This window comes from Squalius cephalus (genome assembly GCF_949319135.1).
Source record: "Squalius cephalus genome assembly, chromosome: 9".
NCBI classification, from domain to species: domain Eukaryota; kingdom Metazoa; phylum Chordata; class Actinopteri; order Cypriniformes; family Leuciscidae; genus Squalius; species Squalius cephalus.
In genome coordinates this window covers 44,837,407-44,859,143 of record NC_137130.1, presented here as the reverse complement: position 1 = coordinate 44,859,143, position 21,737 = coordinate 44,837,407, and the positions used below count along the sequence as shown (strand labels likewise).

At 39.5% G+C, this 21,737-nt stretch overlaps 1 protein-coding gene and 1 long non-coding RNA gene across 2 annotated transcripts; one reads left to right on the top strand and one right to left on the bottom strand.

The window, feature by feature from the left end:
• Window positions 1-301: 301 nt before the first annotated feature.
• On the bottom strand, window positions 302-6,211 carry LOC307164906. The gene is made up of 3 exons (XR_013822357.1): window positions 6,166-6,211; window positions 640-845; window positions 302-343 (listed from the first exon to the last, which is right to left on the bottom strand). It is a non-coding gene; the product is annotated as an uncharacterized lncRNA (long non-coding RNA).
• A 6,362-nt stretch (window positions 6,212-12,573) lies between these two features.
• On the top strand, window positions 12,574-17,095 carry LOC307164706 (uncharacterized protein; the record flags this gene model as incomplete). The annotated part of the gene is made up of 2 exons (XM_079881764.1): window positions 12,574-12,893; window positions 15,969-17,095. The coding sequence occupies exons 1-2, from the start codon at window positions 12,608-12,610 to the stop codon at window positions 17,093-17,095; spliced, it is 1,413 nt and encodes a 470-aa protein (XP_079737890.1). The 5' UTR covers window positions 12,574-12,607.
• Window positions 17,096-21,737: the final 4,642 nt, after the last annotated feature.

The following is a 21,737-nucleotide window of genomic DNA, read 5'->3' as shown; positions in this document are numbered from 1 at the left end:
TTAGGCTGAAATGTTACTGGCCCCAACCTCTACCGTTTTGCTGGAATGACATGGATCTAAATATCTCCAGAAGGACAAAAAGTCACTCCAAACTTCCCCGGGTAAGTTTATGAAAGAAACATGCTAGAAACAAGGTTTAAAAAAACAGTACAGGTTAAAAAACAGTACTTTTCCTTTAATGCCAGAAATTCTGCAACGTTAATTATATAACATTATATAACATTATATATTCTGTGTATTACATTACCTCCTTTTCGCCTTGCAGGCAAATCATCACCATCTGTCTGTAAGTCAGACGTTGCCTCCGCTTTTTTACATTTTTTGCGAGCAGCCTCGAAAGTGTCTTAATAACAAAAGGAAAAAGGGTATTAGTATGCAATCTATACTGACCGTGATAAAAAAATCATTTTGGTATTTGCACCTATAAATAATCTCAAATGCCTGGAGAAAAAATATTGTTTACCATTTATGATGACTGATGTTGGTTCAGAAAAAGACAATTGAATATAGAAATCACAATTTTACAGCCTAAATTTGAAAAGTACATTATTGGCACTTATAGAAATTGATGCCTTATTGACATTGAGCTAGATAGATGACAGACAGAGTATTTGTCAAATTCAGAAAAGAACCTCTTACCTGCCCATCCAAGTACCCTGATGGAGTATTTCGGCCACGATTCCTCTGGCTTCTGTCGGTCCTTCACAGCCTTGGTTACATTACGGCCTGATGGCCAGAAACACTCATTTTGTTCTTCGGTCATCCAACATGTTGGAATTATATCCACCACAGATTGGCCATCGTAGGTCTCGTCAATAAACTCGACAACACAGAACAGGGGCATGCTGCAAAGTTCATAATGGTTACTGATTGTGTAATTGGACAAATGCAACAGCTCCATCCTGCAATGGCAGAAGTATTAGTCTCTCAGTTAAATCTGTGACTGACACACCATGCAGCTGGTGAGACAGCCGTGTCACTGTTCTAATCCCCACACACGTTGACTCAATAGGGTAGTTGTAAAAGCTGCCTTCTTTTTCATAAAACTGACAGACTGCGTACATACCCCCTGATACCAACTCAACAGTGTTCCGCACCACAGCAACTTTGCCCTTAACATTAAAACAATTGCTGCCTTCACGACGAAATGATATTGCCCTCATGTCTGTACTTCATGTACTGCATGCGGACAGGAACATCAGGGAGAGTCGGACCTGAGAAATGTGGCTGTAGAGGCTTATTTGCCCTCTCTTATCCATCTTTTAAGGGAGAGTGAACGCTGCTTTTCACTGAGACGTCTTACGAGTTGTTGAACTGCGCCTTGGGGCCGTCTCACTAGCCGCTTTATAGTCCCCAGATGGTTTTCGAAAGGGAAACATGACACGTTGTCTAGGGCATCAAAGTTTCTGGCATCATCAGCAAGATGGATGAGTGAGTGAGTGTTATAGACTAGCTGCTCTGATCCATATATCTGTCCAAAATTTGTCACATAACATTTCAGTAGCTTGTCTGCATATTCACAGTGCTTAGAGCACAAGGCTGGACTGAGAAGTATCCTCATTGCAACTGAGAGTAGCATAAAGTTTTTGTACAGCCTTGTTGGTAGGCGTCCTTTCAGTACCACAGGACCTGTGTACAACAGAAACTGCCGATATTCAGTGGCCTTCCAATTTCTGTATTCTCGAAGTGACCTGGGCTTACGTGAAAAATTCTGTGGGAGATTTGCTCTGATTGATTCCAAGTGATCAGAAATCATGTTGATTGTGGAAGCAGAAAGACGACTACTTAAAGGTCCCTTGGTCCAAAGATATACAATTCTTCTAACATGTCCTAAGCATACCAAATGCATATAGTCAAGGACAAAGCTTGAGACCATTGTAATGCCAAGCTCTTGTAGCGGTGAGACTATATCATTATGGTGATGTTCACTATCAAGCTGCTGATCAAAGGTCAAGTCTGTCCGAAGCGGTGCAGTCAATTCTGGAAACACAACTGTACCTAAATGAACCCCATACTCAGTACATCGCTCACAGGAGCTGTAGCCAGTGTGACCTTTGATGCATTTCAAGTAGGCACGAGCAGGTGCATCACAAATAAATGCATCTGGAAGAGCAACATTGTAATGTCTTTCATTGTATTCTAGACCATCACGCATTAATAGCTTCAACTCCTCAATGAAATCCTTCAGGTATTCATGAACCGATTGAGGCTTTGTTGGGCCTGCAAACAGACCAATGACACCAACATTACCCTTACGAAAAAGAAGTATACTTAAAGTTCATTTTATGAATTATACTTAAGTAATGTTCAAGTATATTTTTAAGTATACATTATGTAGTAGGTATACTAATGTCAATATGTACTATTAGTAAACTTGTTAGTGTACTATTTTAATACCGCTTGGGACTAAATTGGCCCACTTTTAGTATATAAAAGTATATGTTTAAGTGTACCATAAGTGTAACAGTAGTAAACTTTAAGTGCACAACTAGTTCATAATTGCGTTTCTCATTTGTACTGCAAGTGAACTTATGGGTATACTAGTAGTTCACTATTTTAATACTTGTAGCAACTTTGAAGTATACTCTCAGTAAACTACTAGTTTAGTAGTTTTATACTGCAAGTATACTATCAAGTTTTATTTTAGTGTACTCTCAATAAACTACTAGTTTAGTAGTTTTATACTACAAGTTTTCTTTAAGTGAACTTAACATTATACTTATAATTTACTATTTATATATAATTTTTGCACTTGCAGTAGGCCTATACTACTGTTCAAATGTTATTTTTTATACTTGAAAAATACCTGTAACTGTACTTTAATTTTAAAAACATTTTATTGTCACACCACTGTATGAACGAGGACACAGAGTAAAGGATAACAAAGGTTTATTTAGACACAGTATGCAGCTCCGGATAACTGGGAAGCACAAAAGGGTCAAACTCAGGGAATATAACGTAGAACTAGAGTCTTTTAGAATGCATGAAACATCGGAAGTCACTCGGGCGTGGAACTGGATAAATGAAGCTTAGCTGGTTGAGACAAACAGGACTGGTCTGGATCTTGAGGGATTTCAGGAGATCACCGGTTACTGAGGCTGGCAGGGAACACACAGAGAGAGTAATGAGAGTCTTGAACTTGAGATATACTTGCAAATGTGGAGCATGGAGAATAGCGCTGAAGAGTCACGGGTGTCTGAAGACGAGACCGGACAGTGAGCTGTGGTGTGACTGGGGTTTATATCCAGAGTGAAGTGATGAGTTGCAGGTGCAGACAATCAGAATTCGGGTGAGTGAGATCGCGACCAGGTGTGTTGAGTTGACGCTGGCTGAGGTGTGCTGAGTGGATCCGTGACATTTATAAGCTCCATGCATCCTTTTTTATCAATACTTGAATGTTGGTAAGTTTCATAAAGAAAGGCAACATTTTTAACAAAAAAGATGAGAATTTTTTGTCAAAGACTACACGCCTTGATCAGATTCAGAACGATGATCAAACACAGATGGAGTAGATCGATTCCGACACCCCCAAAGCTTCACAGTCGTTTTCTCTTCATGGGTTACGCTTCATTTAATTTGGAAACATTAAGCAGTTTTAATTTACAAGCTGTTTAATGTTTGATAATCACATTATTTTACATTTGAGTGAGCAATCTTCTATCACTTGTTTCAGCTTCTTCTTCTCCTGTGTTTTGATCCAGAGATTCTGCACTAGAAGATGTGTCATAGCGCCCCCTACCGTATAACAGTGAAAACATGGATAGCTGGAAAATTCAGTCAATGATGGGGACAGAGTAAAGAATTAAAGTAAATTCATTTGTGCACTACCAGTGGACTAGCCTACCCCAAAATTCAGATATGCAGAATTAGAAACATATCTGTTTTATATCAATATTTTAATCAATATTTTCAAACAATGTAAGTTTCATAAGACTGTATATGAAAAACTATGTAAAAAAGTATATTTAATAGGCTACTCAATCAAAAGAGTTAACACAATTACAAGCCAAGTATACTTTGAATAATTAAACTTTTAAGTATATCTCGATCAAAGATTGAGTACAAGTACAGGCCAAATATACTTGGACTTTTTTCTCAGTAAGTCAAGTACACTTAAGTGTAATTAAGTATATTTCTGAGAAGTACATAAAGTATATTTTTGAGAAGTATATAAAATGTAGACTGAAAGTATGCTTTCTTCTTTTTAGTTGAAAAGAAGTATAGTAATAGAACACTTGAATAAACTTATTTTTCGTAAGGGAATTATTATCGCTGTGTACAAGATCGGGTTCAGTTTCATGCTTATTTTATTTACTCTATAAGCTCTTCCACCCGAAAGCTTGTTGTTACTATATAAACTTGAACATGTTAGTTTATAAGACAGTGTGTAATATTATGTTTTTTAAAAAAATATATATTTAATAAGCTACTCAATCAAAATAGTAAACACAAGTACAAGCCAAGAATACTTAGTATACTTAATTATACCTTTAAGTATATCTCAATCAACAAGTATAGGCCAAATATACTTAGACTTTTCTGTCAGTATAGGTCAAGTATACTTAAGTGGAATTTGAAGTATATTTCTGAGAAGTACATAAAGTATATTTCTGAGAAGAACATAAAAAGTAGACTGAAAGTATACTTTCTCATTTTTTAGTTGAAAAGAAGTATACTAATAGCACACTTGAATAAACTTCTTTTCCGTAAGGGTAGCTCTGGGAAGTTCCTTGATCTTAGCCAGAATAGGCCATAACTCCTGTTTAGAGCTGCCTGAGAGGGGTATACCATCAATGTTAATGCGCAGTGTTATAGTGTCTACTGAGGAATGTGCTTCCTTTGACAGCGCTGAAATGATTAAGTTAGACACTCCAATATGGCAGTAGCATCCAGTTCCGATGTCTTTGATTACGTAGGTTGTTGAGGTTGACAAAAGAGTTCTTGGATCTTTTGGTAACTCTAAGCCACACTGCGATAATAAGTGCAACAACTCTGACAGGGCACTATGTGAAATATTGTGATTTACTGCCCAGTCTCCCAATTTCCTACAAGGGTCTGATTTGTCACCTGTGCTTTCCGAATCAATCTGATCATTTGTGGCTTCAAAACTGTGTTTGGAAACAACTTCAGAATGTGATTCATCACTTTGAGACCCCAACTCTTCACTATGATGTCCACAGATCTGTCTGTCATTTGAATTGTTACTTCCATGAGACTCCAACTCTGCCTCAGATGCAATGAAATCCATATTTGTTGGCACAATGTCCTCGTCATTATGGCAGTCTTCCAAAAACTTCAAGTGCTCCTGTACTTTCATTTTAACACGTCTTCGTTTAGTCCAACGACTGTCATCATAATCCATTTTTCTTTTTGATCTGTAACAGACAAAGCTTTTGTACTGTATAAAACCGACAGACATATTGAGGTGTTTAAGTTAAAGACCTGCTGACTGTCACACACATGTGTGTGTGAAATTAATTGTGGCTCAGAGATAATATATTTCAATATCCAAAGATCGTGACACATCCCTAATCTGTGATGGTTTGTTTAAAGGAGCCATATGTAAGATTGTGGCCAGAACTGATACTACAATCATGTTTAATTGAGCAATATCAGGGTTTTTCCTTGGCCAAAAAAGGAGAGTGGCGGTAACCCCTCGCGGAGCACGCGGCATGGTGCGATCATAGCTACAACGGTGGGGGGGTGCTAGCGTAACTGTAAGATCCAGAAATAGCATGAGTCGCGCAGAATAAGAAAAACCAGCGCACCCGACAGACAGCGCTTGAAGTATTTATTTTGGGATTTCCTCATCGTGAGGCGGTGGCGGCAAGAAATAACGTGGTGGCGGCCTCCACCGAAATCTCTATGGAGGAAAAACCCTTCATGTAAGAAATTGATAAAAATGGGCAAAATGGGTTAAATAAAATATCCACCCAAATTCTGAATACTTTAGAGCCCTCCTCTCCCTGATTGGGAACTTTCATCAAATATCAAATGTAAACAATATCAGTTGTGGGCTGCACCTCTGCTTTTGAAATGAGAATATCCTGGTTAAACTACTGTGATATAAGTCATAAGCATTTGAAATTAACATAATTTGTCAACGTCTTGTAACATATCAGGAGCATTTAAAGGAAACTTTAAGGTCGATGTATGGAAACTTACGCCATATTTATGAACAACAGGGTACACCTCCTCCTGTCTGGCTGGCTCCTGTCTGGTTGGCTCCTGTCTCCTGGCTGGCAAGACCTTAATGAAATTAGACAAAAATTGAGCAAATCAGTGTTCAACAGGAGCTTTCAATAAAAAGATAAGTAACCATTTAATATCAAATAACCAGCTTACATGACACTAAGTGTGTGTGTGTGCATGTGTCTGTGTGCATGTGTATGCGTGCAGAGCACACAGGGACATTAGTGTGTGCAAGCGTCCACGATAAGCAAGGCTCACGTGTCACTCAGCAATATGCGTAGTTTAGGGCTGCAACGATTCGTCAATGTTTTCGACAAAAATCGATAATAGAAATAGTCGACAATGAATTCCATTGTGGACAATTGTCGCCAGACATGTTTTTCCAACGGAGTGAGGCATCTCACTACAATCTCTGCCGTGAGTTGCACATGCACAATAGCATCTCTGCCGAGCGGTAGCGTACAGTAATGGCGGTGTCCTATACAGCAGCTAAAGTTTGGGAGCTTTTTAGCCTGGATACAGCGAATAATTTTAGACTGGTGAGAATTGTAAAGTTCTTTTGCAACAGACTGTGCAGTTGTCCACTGAATGTACTTCACAAAATTCACTTAATATTTGTTGTGTTCACTGTTTAACTGCTGCTATGTGCCTGCCCTTGGTTTACAGGAAAACATGTTCACTTGATTTTAATTTATTATTTATTTTTTTATAAAACACATTAGCCTGTCCTTAAAAAATAGATAGGTTTATTTGTTTATGGATTTATGTCTATACTGACCGAACACTGTGCCTAATTGGTTCTCTTACGAGAGGTTCTCTCGTATTGCGTAAGTTGCTTACGCTACGGGAAAGTCTTCTTTCTTCGAGATCTGAAGCCAAAAAATTATCCTTAATTTTGTATTCATTGTCAACGCAGTGCGGCAGCCGGCAGACCAAGGCAGGCTGTATGAGCGTGCTCACTGGCTGCTCGGCGGCAACTGCTTAAGCCTATCAGTGAGCCTCATGAAACGTCCTCCACACCCTTCTAACCGTCAAGATGGGTGTGGCCAGTGTGTATATAACCAGTGCTCACAGGCTGAATATCTGGTTTTCGTAGTCTGAAGCGCAAAAGCTCGTGGCGCGACACGGCAGGTTACGCAATACTCGTTCCCTCTTCTAGAGAGAACCGAGGTTACATTAGGTAACCGAGTACGTTCTCTTACGAGAGGTTGCTCTCTTGCTGTCTCCTTTACACTTATCCCCATAAATCTGTCCCAATCTGGGTCACTGCACCAATGAAAGTGTTTATGTGAATGCTCCATGCACTGTCGGAAGGCTTTCTGCAGCTTTATTCTTTTACTTAAATTGAAAGGGCGTCTGTCCTTAAAGGCCTACTTCTTTAACTACCTCAGCCCCTCCCTTTACCGTCTTAAACCATAAACCATGTATATGTCAATGCATCCTGAAGATCTTCAGATAGCCTAACCAAACAGATCTACTGTACCTTTTACAGCCAACACATCAGTCGTTGGTGTATGAGCTACACCTTGATAGAAACACATGCTACTCCTTGGTCCAAGGACATCTAACAACACAGAAGTGGCAGACAGATTGATGATGAGGCCTCCTGCAAGTCCTTTTTTTTCTTTTTTTCTTTTTTCCTCTTGTCCTGTCCAGCATCGAAGCAAGCAGAATGATGCTCTGTCTGCCATGTTGTGACGAGCAGATTTTGCTTTGCCAAGAGGAGCTTGAATGATAAGGCTCCTCTTGATATCCTAAGTTAAGCTTATTTTATTTTATTTTATTTTATTTTATTTTATTTTATTTTATTTTATTTTTGATGCTTGTTTGTAGATGAGCTTTACATAATATTGCTGGACCTGAACCAATCACCCAAACCCATGGCCATGCAGGACCCATATATGTGTTCCCAGATCAAAGCCATGCCCATTCGGCCCATAAATATGCCATGCAGGACCGGTTTATATGTACACAGTTCAAACCCATGGCCACTTGGCCCATAAATATGCCATTCAAGACCCATATATGTGTTCCCAGATCAAAGCCATGTCCATTCGGCCCATAAATATGCCATGCAGGACCCATATATGTGTTCCCAGATCAAAGCCATGCCCATTCGGCCCATAAATATGCCATGCAGGACCGGTTTATATGTACACAGTTCAAACCCATGCCCACTTGGCCCATAAATATGTCATGCAAGACCCATTTATGTGTTCCCAGATCAAACCCATGCCCACTTGGCCCATGCCTGTCCCTTATGGGGCCCATGTAATCAGCTCATATGGGCTTCCTATGTGGGACTCGTACTACAAAACCTACATGGGACCCGCTGATTTCACCCAGCCAAAGCCCATGCCCACACAGTACCCATGGAACCCGTAGTTAACCCATCTGGGCCCCACGTGTCATTGCTGGCTGGGAAAAGTTTGAAGCGAAATTTCGTCCGGTGTGAACGCACCATATCCCAGCTAACAAAAAAAGGTCCCCAGAACGTCCCCTAAATGGCCTGTGCGAACGTCCCCCCGAACGTCCCCATGTGGAGTCCGCTTGATGTCCCGCGGACGTTTGCGAAGACGTCCTCCGTACGTTCAAGAGGACATTCACAGGACCACCAGCGGCCATTCGGAGCGTTTAGGGGACTTTCGCGTTTAGTCCCCTGAATATCATTTTATTTTATTTTACTTCTGGCTAACCAAAGAAAACACACACGTTGTAAGGAACAAAGTAAATGTATTTTATTTGAACAAAGGTGTTGTGCTCTCATCTCATCATAACGTTAGCTTCGTAGTGTTAGCATACGGTTAGCAGCGGTACACGGCAGACAACTTAAGCAAACGTTTTAAAAGGTAACATTTTCATATAATTTAAAGATGGACAGTGGTTACGGTAACTAATGTATACTAATTTAAAAATTAAAAATACCTTTTAGACAGACGAAAGAGAAAACACAAGGCTGCGTCTGAGGAGGACCGTTATAACTGTCACTAAAGCTGAGCGTTGCCATGGATACATGCTGCGTACCATAAGGAATGACGTCACTCGCTTAGGTGCACTTGATCGTCACTTGCTTGTTTCTCCGTGTAGCACTTTTTTTGTTGTTATTTGAGCTGCGTGCTATCAGTCTTAAGTGCAATAATTAGAATAATTTTGAATAAAACCAGTCACCTTCGCCTGACCAACAGTTTGATCATTTAGGATAGGATAGGACAGTTAGGATAATTTTATTTGTCTTACCTGTGTTATTCTCCACTTTCTTCCTAGCAATGTGCTTTTCCATTCTTCACATTTTCCTTGGCTGCATTCATCATTTGAAGTCGATGCATTCTTTTAGAGCTCCTGCATTCAACCTTATTTTCTTCATGCATGAATAGCCTATAAATTGTAGCTTATATGTGACCCTGGATCACAAAACCAGTCTTATGTTGCACGGGTATATTTGTGGCAATAGCCAACAAAACATTGTATGGGTCAAAATTATAGATTTTTATGCCAAAAATCATTAGGATATTAAGTAAAGATCATGTTCCATGAAGATATTTTGTACATTTGCCACCTTAAATACAGTCATGGTCAAAATTGATGGCACCCCTGATAAATATGATAAAAAATGGCTATAAAAAAATAAATCTGCATTGTTTATCCTTTTGATCTTTCTTTCAAAAAAATTCACAAAAATCTAACCTTTCATTGAAGTAAAAGAACTGAAAGTGGGGGTAAATCACATTATAAAATAAATGCTTTTCTCCAAAACACGCTGGCCATAATTGTTGGCACCCTGTTATTAAATACTTTCTGCAATCTCCTTTTGCCAAGATAACAGCTCTGAGTCTTCTCCTATAATGCCTGATGAGTTTGGAGAACACCTGACCAGAGATCAGAGACCATTCCTCCATACAGAATCTCTCCAGATCCTTCAGATTCCCAAGTTCATGTTGGTGCTTCTTCTCTTCAGTTCACTCACTCATCAGGTCAGGGGACTGGGACGCTCATGGCAGAAGCTTCTTTTTGTGCTCAGTTACCCATTTTTGTGTTGATTTTGATGTTTGTTTTGGACCGTTGTCCTGATGGAAGATCCAGCCACGGCCCATTATAATATTTCGTGCAGAGGCAGACAGGTTTTGATTTTTTATCTGTTTGTATTTGCTAGAATCCATAATACCATGTGTCTGAACAAGATGTCCAGGACCTCCAGCAAATAAATAGGCCCACAACATATAAGATCCAGCGGTATATTTAACCGTAGGCATGGGGGACTCTTCATCCCTGTGTGCTCCAAACACATCTGCTGGGTTTGCTGCCAAAAAGCCCTTTTTTTGTTTCATCTGACCACAGAATCCGGTCCCTTTTGAAGATCCAGTCGTGTCTGACAACTGAATATGCTGGAGTTTATTATTGGAGGAGCGAGGAGGATTTTTCTTGAAACCCTCCCAAACAACATGTGGGGATGTAGGGGTTGTTTGATCATTTTTTATTAGGCTTTCTGACCCCAAGACTCAACTAATCTCTGCAATTCTCCATCTGTGACCCTTGGAGAGTCTTTGGCCACTCAAACTTTCATCCTCACCGTCCATTAAGACAATATAGACACACGTCCTCTTCCTGGCAGATTCGTAACATCTTTAGTTGATTATAACTTCTTAATTATTGCCCTGATGGTCAAAATGGGGATTTTCAATTCTTTAGCTATTGTCTTACAGCCACTTTCTATTTTGTGAAGCTCAACAATCTTTTGCTGCACATCAGAACTATATTCTTTAGTTTTACTCATTGTGATGATTCAGGGAATGTGGCCTTTGTGTTTCCTTATATTTAAACTCCTGTGAAACAAGAAGTCATAGCTGGACAATTTCATGTTCCTAGTCACCCTGGTGTGCTAATAAAGGTAAATATTAATGGGAATATACTTCAGAGATATTTTACTCGTAAAAAATTCTAGAGAAATTCTTTTCTCAATATTTCGATTTTTCCTATCCTAACAAACCATACATCAATGGAAAGATTATGTATTCAGCTTTCAGATGATGTATAAATCTCAATTAAAAATTTACCCATACTGTTTTTTGGTTTTGTGGTCCAGGGTCACATATTAAAATATGATATTTTAATCAATTATCATATTTTGATGTTTAAATTATAACGCTGAAAACAGTCTCGTGATTTGATTACATCTTTAATTAGTGATATAAGTTACTAAGTTTATTATCTTAACATAACATTAAAACAATAACATTTTTAACAAACTTAATTTTACAATTAATTCAAATATTTTTAATATTTGCATTTATATTTTTGTTTAATTATTATTTTGTCTGAGTTGCAAGGTGTCAGGTCTGATGATAAAAGAAAAGGCATGTGCGACTGGATTTTGCAAGTGTTGTCATGGAAATGGCAGGTGAGGGACGAAATAGGGATGTTCGCAAACTGGCCCGGACAAATGTCCTCAGAACGTCCGTCAGCGAACGTTACAAAGCGGACCAAATGCGGACGTCATCGGAATGTCCGTCAGCGAACGTTACAAAGCGGACCAAATGCGGACGTCATCGGAATGTCCGTCAGCGAACGTTACAAAGCGGACCAAATGCGGACCTAAGGGGACGTTCGAAAAGTCCGGGGGACGTCCCTTGTTAGTAGGGATTAAAGGCTATGCGTGTGATGTGATAATCAGTGGCGGATTTAGCAAATTGGGGGCCCAAGGCGAAGGTATGTATGGGGGCCCCCCCATTCGATCTTTAAAAGAGAATGAAATTTTTTTTTACCGACTGAATGGTGGATAGGCAGGTAAAGCTAATCTACGGTAAAAGTAAAGGTTGGAGAGGAGAAAAAAAAACCTTCCCTTTTAAACCCTGCATACACTTCTTTACCATACCATACCATACATGGAAAGCAGAGAACACACAAAGTGTAGCACTACACAAACTAATAGTTACGATGGAACCCAACAGAGAATAAGGTTTCAGATAACACCTGAAAAATCTTGCATCACAATAAGTATTGTGATTGTCAAAACATTTTAGTAACTAAACAGAAACATGTTACAATGTTTACATGGTACAATTGAGGCTGTCATTCTATTTTGTCCTGTGGATTAATCCGTAACGTTAACCCTAACAACCATTATATATATATATATATATGATTACAGTTGTTCTGTTTTCCTACTTTGTCCTCAATGTTATGATTGTTGTTCAGTCTTTGACTGTGTGCTGTGTTTTCACAAGTAGAGATAGGGTAATGTTGTCCATCTCAAAACTTTCCCATGAGAAAGTTGTGAAACAAGGAATGCCTATCTCTGTGCTGGTCAGATGAAGTCAGAGAGAAGGACAGAAGTTTACTGAGACCTGGCTGAATATGTAGAGAAGTGGACCTGGACCTAGGATCGGCATAGTCAGACCTGGATCTCTCGCACTGGAGAATGGGGAGGCCTAAAAAAGGAAAACTCAGATCGGATCTGTGGGCACAGGCCGGAGGGATCGAGTCGATAATAAAGAAGCTGCAGAAAGCTGATATTTTGAATAGAAACACCGAATATTCCTCAGAGATATGGTCCCAGCTTGCCATAGATGTACTTAATGAAGACACACACAGAAACCGGCACTGGTTATGGGTCGTCTGGAAGTACAACCGCAGACGGCTGAGAGAGAGAGTGGGACACACACACCTCACCACCGGGACTGAAGAAGTCCCACACGCACATCAAGGTAAAGGAATTAAATCACAATACTGAAATAAATAAAGTTTTTACAGTGGGCTTAGTTATTTATTTAAATATTTTGTATTGTTTGTTTAACATTACACGCGTATTAGAGTTTTTTTATTTGCTTTGCTACTGTTTTCACAAGTAAGATGTACATTTTCAAAACTCTTAGTGCTAAAACCCAAACTGATCACACTTATAACAGCTGGTCATTCTCTCAAAACCTGATCTCATGCCTTCATTACAGTTATACACTTTTCAGTCCACATAATCATTGTTTCAAACACAAGATTATTGTAATATGTAATGAGAATATTTGCTTTAATCACAGAAACACAACAGTGTGATCTTCTTTCAGTTTAGTACTTTTAACAATCAGCTCATTCAACAGCAAACAATGCAAGATACATGTTTCAGATCACACCTGTTGCTGAAAGAAGTACTGTAATACAGGCTACAGTTGACACATTAGAAAATACACGTGCATAACATAACTTATGTAACTGAATCCATAATGTTTGTAATAGTATCTATCTAGTGTGTCATCAAAAGCTGCGATGAAGTTATGAAACTGCCATGGGTTTTTGTGCTACAGTTTGCTGGCTGTACAGTAAATGTGTCCACTGTGTCTTATCCTCCTGAGACCCAGAACAGAAGACACACACACACACACACACACACACACACACACACACACTGTCACTCAGAACACACTGAGAGTAAAAACACTAGCCTCAAACACCAATACAGAAAATACAATCTTTTCATCTTTACAGTTTGAACAATTTCAGTGACTTCATACAAAGTAATATTTTCTTCAAAGAAAAGAGTGACATTCTTTCACATGATTTATTTAAATTTTTAGAACATAACAATTCTTTAAGGTAAATGAAAATTAGCAGTTTGCTTCAATAGTCTGTAGTAATTTACGGAATTACAGTAATGAGAAAAAAAGGTAGAAACTAAAAGTACATACTGTAATTCAAACAAATAACTGAGGGGCTAATCCTGCCTCTCTCTTTTCATCAACATCAGTTCCCATCAAAACCCGTCTTCCTGGTTCCATTTCCAAAATTAGTCTTTCTGAGCTCTACCTATATACAGTATATCTATATATATATGTGTGTGTGTGTGTTCACTAACAAGTCTAAAACAAGACCCCTGCTTAGCCTTTCAGCTGAGATTGCAGTCAGCAGTGTTTGAAAGGCACAAGGCTGAAATCTATTCTGTTTTGAGTGTGTGGTTCACAGTTTTGACAGCAGTGTGTTAGCATTTGAACAAAGTGTTCAAGCAATGAAAAACGAGCTAGAGTTTGGTCCACATGAACTGCTGCTGTGCAGACAGCAGAGTTTTGCACATGCGACTCCAGTTGTGCTCACTGTCGTTTAGCAATCGAAAAAAACTGTAACTACTGCAATCTTGGTAACATGACAACTCTGCGTGACTCTCTGTGAAAATGATATTATTATACATTATATTCAACTTTAAATATAGTAGTTTAATGTAATGTCACTGAAACTCTGTAAACTTTTTTCTAAACAGTTTATTTGGAGCGGGTTTTATAGCTATAAGCCACGCCCATTCTGGCGGTCTCTGACGTGCTTGGCGCCAAGCTGCCTGATTGGTTCGCGCGTCTGAGCTGCCTCGCCATAGGATGTGCAGTTGCCTCAGCTCAGCCAATGGGTGAGCCAGTAGCTCGGTTGGTATAGAGAGCCTAAGTCCCTCCCCTCCGCTTCCTGCTCATGGGACTTTATTTCGGAAAAAATATGTATGGAAGTCAGTGGCAAGAGACAACTTATCTTTTTATTCCGTCTGAACTGTGCCCTGAATTACACATATGAGGTTTGTCAATTTAAAAGATAATTATGAAAATCAAGAAAGTCGCAGTTTGTCATAAAACAGAAGAGTAACATTTAGTTTTATGTGAAAATCGCTCTATGAACTACATCTCTCGTCACCAACATGGCTGTCACCTTAGCGCGTTTCATCTCGTTCTTCCAGAGTATTAAAAGGGGTGAAAATCACTACAAGTCAGGTCATGTTGAGAGCTGCAGTAAAGTTAGCTTCATTCATTGAGAGAAAAGGTATGATGTCACATTGGGTTTGTAGTCCTTTGTATTATACCTCAACAGTTTTACATCAAACTGCGACTTTCTTGACTTTAAAATGTATCTTTTAAATTGACAAACATCATATGTGTAATTCAGGGCACAATTCAAACAAGATCAAAATACTTCTTGTCTCTCGCCATTGACTACCATACAATATTTTTCCGAAATAAGGTCCCATGGTGGTCCACCGGAAGGGGAGGGACTCAGGCTCTCTGTTGCTGTGCAGCTGCACTGCGTTTTACAGTATAAGCTTCAATATTCTCGAGGAGAGGAGTTCCCCACTGGTATTAGCTACGCAATACGAAGTGACCGTTCTCGAAAGGCAACCGAGGATACGTTAGTAACTGAGTACGTTTTTGTGGGAACTCAGTTCAGACAGCTCAGCAATTAAATTTAGAAACTAAATAACAGGGTTATGTTTGGTCCTAATTAGGGATGCACTGAATTTTTGGCCGCTGAATATTTTCGGCTGAAAATGGCATTTTCGTTTTTTGTCCGAAAAAGAAAAAAAGGCCGGAAATATTCTGCCCCGCCGGTGTGATGTTTAATATTATTTCAATATATGGCTATTTTCTGTCCAATTTTTGTGTTACTCTAAATAAAAGTGTGGTTATTTTATTTTATTGGCTTGAAGTTTTTTTTTTTTTTTATTCAGATTCAATAAAATGATTGCTTTTAATTTAAATGTCTAATAATAATAATAATAATAAAACAATTATGAAAAAATTATTTAAAATAAAAAGATATTTTCGGTTTCGGCCCACAATTTTCATTTTTGTGCATCTCTAGTCCTAATATTTGATTTATTCATAATAAATATATAATGTTTTCAGTCATTTTCCATTTATTAAAATGTAGGGTCAATATGACACCACACATTGAAATGATTGGTCAAATTTGCACATAACTGGAGAGTGAGTATAAATGTGTTGGAAAATGTATTAATTGATTAAACTGGTCTACCACAGATACAGAAGTGGCAGACATGGAAACCCAGTGTGACACAGAGATTTTGGAAAGAGAAACAGACTTCGACTCACAACCTAAACACCAGGAGCCCGACACTGACTCGGAGGGTCCAGAGAGAACACCTGAGCTCACGAGGGTACCGGAGGGAGAGCCTGGGGGAAACGTTCAGAGACAGTGTCCAGAGGTAAAACAAATGTTTTTCATCTCAATGACAAGAAAAATGTGGGATGGGATCAAGCCACTGGAAGGGTCCTCAAAATTAAGACCACCTTGGACAGAGCATGTGTATGACAGCTTTAAAGAAACAAATCCCTGTTGTACTCTCTCCTTTAAATATCAACATGTCAAGACTCCCTGGAGCAGAAAAAAAAATCTTCCATATTTACATATAAAGGCAGTCTGCAGATTCCCGTCTTGCCCAGCCAAATACTCTTTCACAATGCAAAATAATCCTGCTGCACTGGGTCAAGATGTGGACATGTTAGTCCAGCAAACTGGAGATATACAACACAAACTTTCAGAGAAGAAGGCTAGGCCAGCAACCTACCTGAAAAGAGGAAGACTAGCAAAGGCCCTCATGCATGGACCCAGTCAGTGCTTTTACAGCACACTTCAGTCAACACCAAACCAGCGACTCCTGGCTGGGAACAGGACTGAATGTCTCAGTAAAAAAGTGTTGAAAGTGATAGGCTCAGAAATGAGGAAAAAGAAGTCCATTCACTCCGACGTCATGATGGAGATATCCTTGATGCAGACATTGCTCACAATACCAGGCTACGTACAGCTCTTCAGTATGAGTCCGTTCATTGTTCATTTGTTCACAGAGCGTGGCGTCAGCATTCTCGTGCATCATTTGCGAAGCAAGTCTCCCGTGTGTCTGTATCTTGATGCCACTGGAGGAGTCGTGTCAGACATACCTGACCAGCCGAAGCGTGTGCTGTACTACGCACTCGCTCTTCCAGGGAACGCTCGAGGTCCTCTTCCCATCTGTGAAATGCTCTCCAATGATCACTCAGTACCACCAACCACATATTGGCTCATGCAATTCACATCGCATTTGTCAAAATACACACAGATAAATGTTCACCAGGTCGAGACTCATTACAGCTGGGCTTTAACCCCCTGAGGTCGGCTATCGCGCCGGCGCGATAGGCTCGTTTTTTTTCGTATGAGTGCAAAAAAAAAATAAAAAAAAAATATTAATTTTTATCTTATATGCTTGTGTTATACATCAATCGATCCTGTTTAGTGTGTATTTTTTTTGTGTATGCTCATAATAAAAACAAAGTGTTGTGCTTTTCGCCAAATAAAGAAAAATAAACATGATGCGAGTTCTGCCTACTCTCCGTCAGTGAAGTCAATTCTGAAACGCGTCCGAAAATGAACTGTAACTCAGCGAATACTCAGTCAAACAGGCATACAGTCACACAGGCATGAAGCTTGAATTATCTTCTTTCAAATGAAGTAATTTTTATAAAAAACAAATATTCACAGTTTATATAATATGTATGTAAAGAGAGAGATGTCAGTCGTTCTCATCTCAGCTAATTAAGTTTTAATGTGACTCCGCCTACGGAGACCGCGCTATTCAAACGCAAATGTGAGGCGATCCATACAATCCTGTGAAACGCCCACATCTGCTGGATAAGGCCGGTGAAACACTGGATGCGTGGCGTAAGCGTCTCAGCTGCGTGGCGTGTCCGTTTTTATTTCGGCTCCCATCCATGTTAACAGTTTAGAGTTTGCACACTGCCTGTGTGAGACGCGCGTCTCAGGCGCGGCACGAGCCGCGTGGAAAACGCGTGCATTCTAGAAATAGAACCGACGCCTATTTTTCACGCGACACGCAAGCGTCTTGGAAGCGTTTCCATGCAAAATTGAATAGGAAAATCTGTTTATTTGTCATTTTGACACGAATACATATTAATAAATGTCCTTTTGATGTTTAAAAGTGTCTAGGTTTTGACATAAATGCAAATATAAATGTAATTTTACAAAATATGATCGATTTTCAAATACTGCTGTATTGAATGAACAGCTTTTAGCAAACTCTATTGCTATACTGAGATGAGGAATATATAGGCTACTGTATGTGTTTTGTCAAAAATAAAGTCATCAACTAACTAATGAATCCTTTACTTTGAAATACGTATGATAAAATGTATACTTTAGTTTTGAAAGACGTTGACTAGTTTTGAAAAGATTATAAAGTATGTATGTGCATGCATATATATATGTGTGTGTGTATATGAAGAGTTCAGATGCAAAAGCCTCTAAATGCCATCTGAAATTTTCTCCTAGAATGATCATTTTTATGAAGCTTGTATATTTAAGTTAGCTATAGGTGACACGTCACCTGAATGAATGGCTCATTAAGTATGCAGGGACGTAGTCTCACCAGGTGTGAACTACTACATATGCATGATGCTGTTGGAGCGTTTACGCCCCATCCGCATATTGGCTTTCCAAACTAAAAGTGTTTCACAAAACTAAAATCAATGTATCGTTTTTTTGTGGATGATTAGGCAGGATGATTTTCATATCATTTTGAAGAAAAAACACTAGGCGATGAAATCCATTAGTCAAAAGTCTTATTGCCACATATTTAGTATGTGTTTTGTGGCCTTATTTCAGAAACTTTAGTTTTTAGTTTTTTCAATAACCACGCATAAACATTATTCTCTCAAAAATGCAGACATGTACATTCTTGTTGCTCACATATTATGGTAGCCCTGTTTGTGCTAAATAGTGTGTAATTTTTTTTTGCCATTAATATGTTTATAAGCAACTGAAAAAAGCACAAATGTCAGGGCATGTCAGAACATCTCAAGGACCCCAAAAACACCCCAGACCCCAGAGGGTTAATACAAAGTGTAATGCTTGCTTTCAACAAAGAGCACATCAGCTCTTACCTCGACAGAGCATACGAGTTCTGCATCGGGAAAACATCATGGGATGAAATGAAGTCCTATACGGTCTTGCACATTTGCTCTGCGCACATTTTGAAAGCTGTCAGGCAGACAATCTCTAGGCAAACAGAAGACAAAGGACTGAGAGACTTTGCCACGTGTGCTTTCGCAAGACTCCAAGAAGCCAGCAACATGACTGAGTCAAGAGTTGTGTTCCGTGCGTTCTGTGCCCTGCTCACATCCCCACACAACACACACCTCGTCAGAGAAAGTCTGTGTGTTTTGGAGAGTGTCATTTCAAGATCCAAAGAGGATACACTGGAGGAAACTTCCCAATCTGAAGACTGGGAAATGTGTGAAAGTGAAGAGAGAAGACATGCAATGACCATCATTGGCAGATCAGCGTTCTCTGCTTTCTTCCAGCAGATCATGAACGAGGTGAAGGAAGAAGAGGCAGGGGATGATGAGACATGTGTGGCCAACCCATACTTCTGTCCAGGCATCCTCACTGTCCTCTTTGATGCCTACCTTGGCATTTTTCCTCTTTGGAGTGGCTTGCTGTTGGGAGACCTGACTACCGGTAGGGATGAATCTTGTGAACAGGACTTAGTGACAACATTGACACTACCAACAACAAGAGCTACCAGCTGTCACATGGAAAGGTGGTTTGGAATCGTCAAACATTCCATAATGCATAACAAAAACACAGTCAAACCAGCAACCTTCATAAGAAAACGGCATCAGTCTCTGCAAGCAAGATATACAGATCAGCATAACCTTCCTCAAGAGCTGCTGCTCCAGCCTGAGCCACCTCTGAACCTGGATCAGTGTCAAGAAACCTGGATGAAGAAGAAGGAGGAACGTTTCCCAGACACCAAATCCAAATTCTTTCCTGTTCCCCAAAACATGCCTGTTCCCCAGAAAAAGAAAAGACTGATCCACAAAGATGAGGCAAAGAGCCAGAAACGGTCAAGTCCTGAACCAGTTCACGTTCCTGCAGAGGCACTGCCTGTAGAGGAAGAGGTAATCACGTTAGTACAACAATGTTCTGCATATATTCAGCTAACCTATTTACTGTATGAAGTGTGTGACATTCACAGACTGACATGTTATGGACAAAGCCGGCTAGTGCGCTGGTCGTAGCCGTAGTGAAGTCTGCCGATCCGAGTCTGGAGTTCCTGTTACGTCACGAGGAGTTCCTGACACTGAGGCCGCAGGGCTGGATACTCGCAGAGGTGCACATATATAACACACAGATCTAGGACATACTCAATTATACATATTTTTGTACCTAAGACAAAGTACTAAATGCCATGCACTAAATATTTTTTTCTCAATGTATGTACTAATTTAAATAAATGGAATAATTTCAATGCTTTATCACTTTTCCCAGACAATCGAGTGCTATATAAGAGCTGTGCTTAATGCAAAGGGTGCAAATCTCTACCAGCTCAGCCATTACACCACAGGCATCATTTTAAATGGCACAAAAGACCAGATCATACGGCAAGGGTTGAAAAAAGTGAGTGCAACTACTTGCGATTCTGCATTTTTATTTGTACATGTATTTATGAATATGTTCATTTACATTTCTGAAATACAGGTCAACTTTGAGCAATATGATGGGGTCATCTCTGTTGTTAATGTCACAGGCATGTGCTGGAGGTTTGTGGTAAGCTATTACAGATCAACATGGATACACCCATACACAGACGTTTGATCTTTTCACAGACATTTAATTGAATGACTAATTAATCTTTTTTTTTATATTTAGTATCTACATGCTATAACTAACACCATATTCATCGTGGACCCTGAGCGTGGGAATAATGAAGTGACATTAGCCACACAAGCCTGCACAAAATTTGGGTATGTTATGTTGTTTAAAAAACCTGTAACCTTTTCAGATCTACAACTCTAATACTGGTATATTAGCATATTGATGTTGCTGAAGACCACACACTGTATTTGTCCTACAACAGGGAATATTTCCGGATGAGAGGAAACCAGTACGGAAGGAAAGACTGGGTGGACACTGTGTGGAAGCCTGGCACAGTCCACCACTCGTTCCAGGAGGATGGTTTCAGCTGTGGTGTCTTTGTGATGCTGGTAAAGTACTTTACATAAACATTGTTCTCAGCTTTCCCCACATGAGATTATTAATGTTCTCCGCTCTCCTTCTAGATGGCCAAGCAGGTGGTGGGACACTTTCCGAACATTCCCGAGAGCATCGATATAACAGCCAGCGAGGAGGAGATGTGCCACACTAGGAAACATGTGGCCAAAGTCATTCTGCAGGCATCAGGTATTGGTGAACTATTTTGAAAGAACAGTTTATTTCCAGACACAGAATGATGGAGTATAATTATCTACATGATCATAATTACAGTGTCCAGAGAGGAGTATTGCTCCGTATGTGGAGAAACAGACACAAAGGCAAACGGCATAAAGGACCACACAGAGGAGCTCTGCACCTGGGTATTCACTGCGCCATTCTTGCCTATATGTAGAAAGACATGCGTTTTCACAAATAAATCTCATAATTACAACAGTTTCTGAATAAATCTAACAGCATGTCCTATTTTCCTTCCAGGTTCAGTGTGAATTATGCCAGCGGTGGTTTCATGTCCAGTGCCTCAAAATCAGTCTGCCCCCAGAAGAAGAACCGTGGGTTTGTGCTTTGTGTTTGTAAGCTATTCAGTTAGAGGAGCTTATGCTAAAAGTGTGTTTAAATCATACAAAATATGTATGTATTTGATGAAGCAGATGAAGCTTGCTTATGTTTTATCATTTAATCATTTGGATCTTAAATATAATTTAGCCAAATCTAATCAATCATATTCTAAGAAACATTATTAT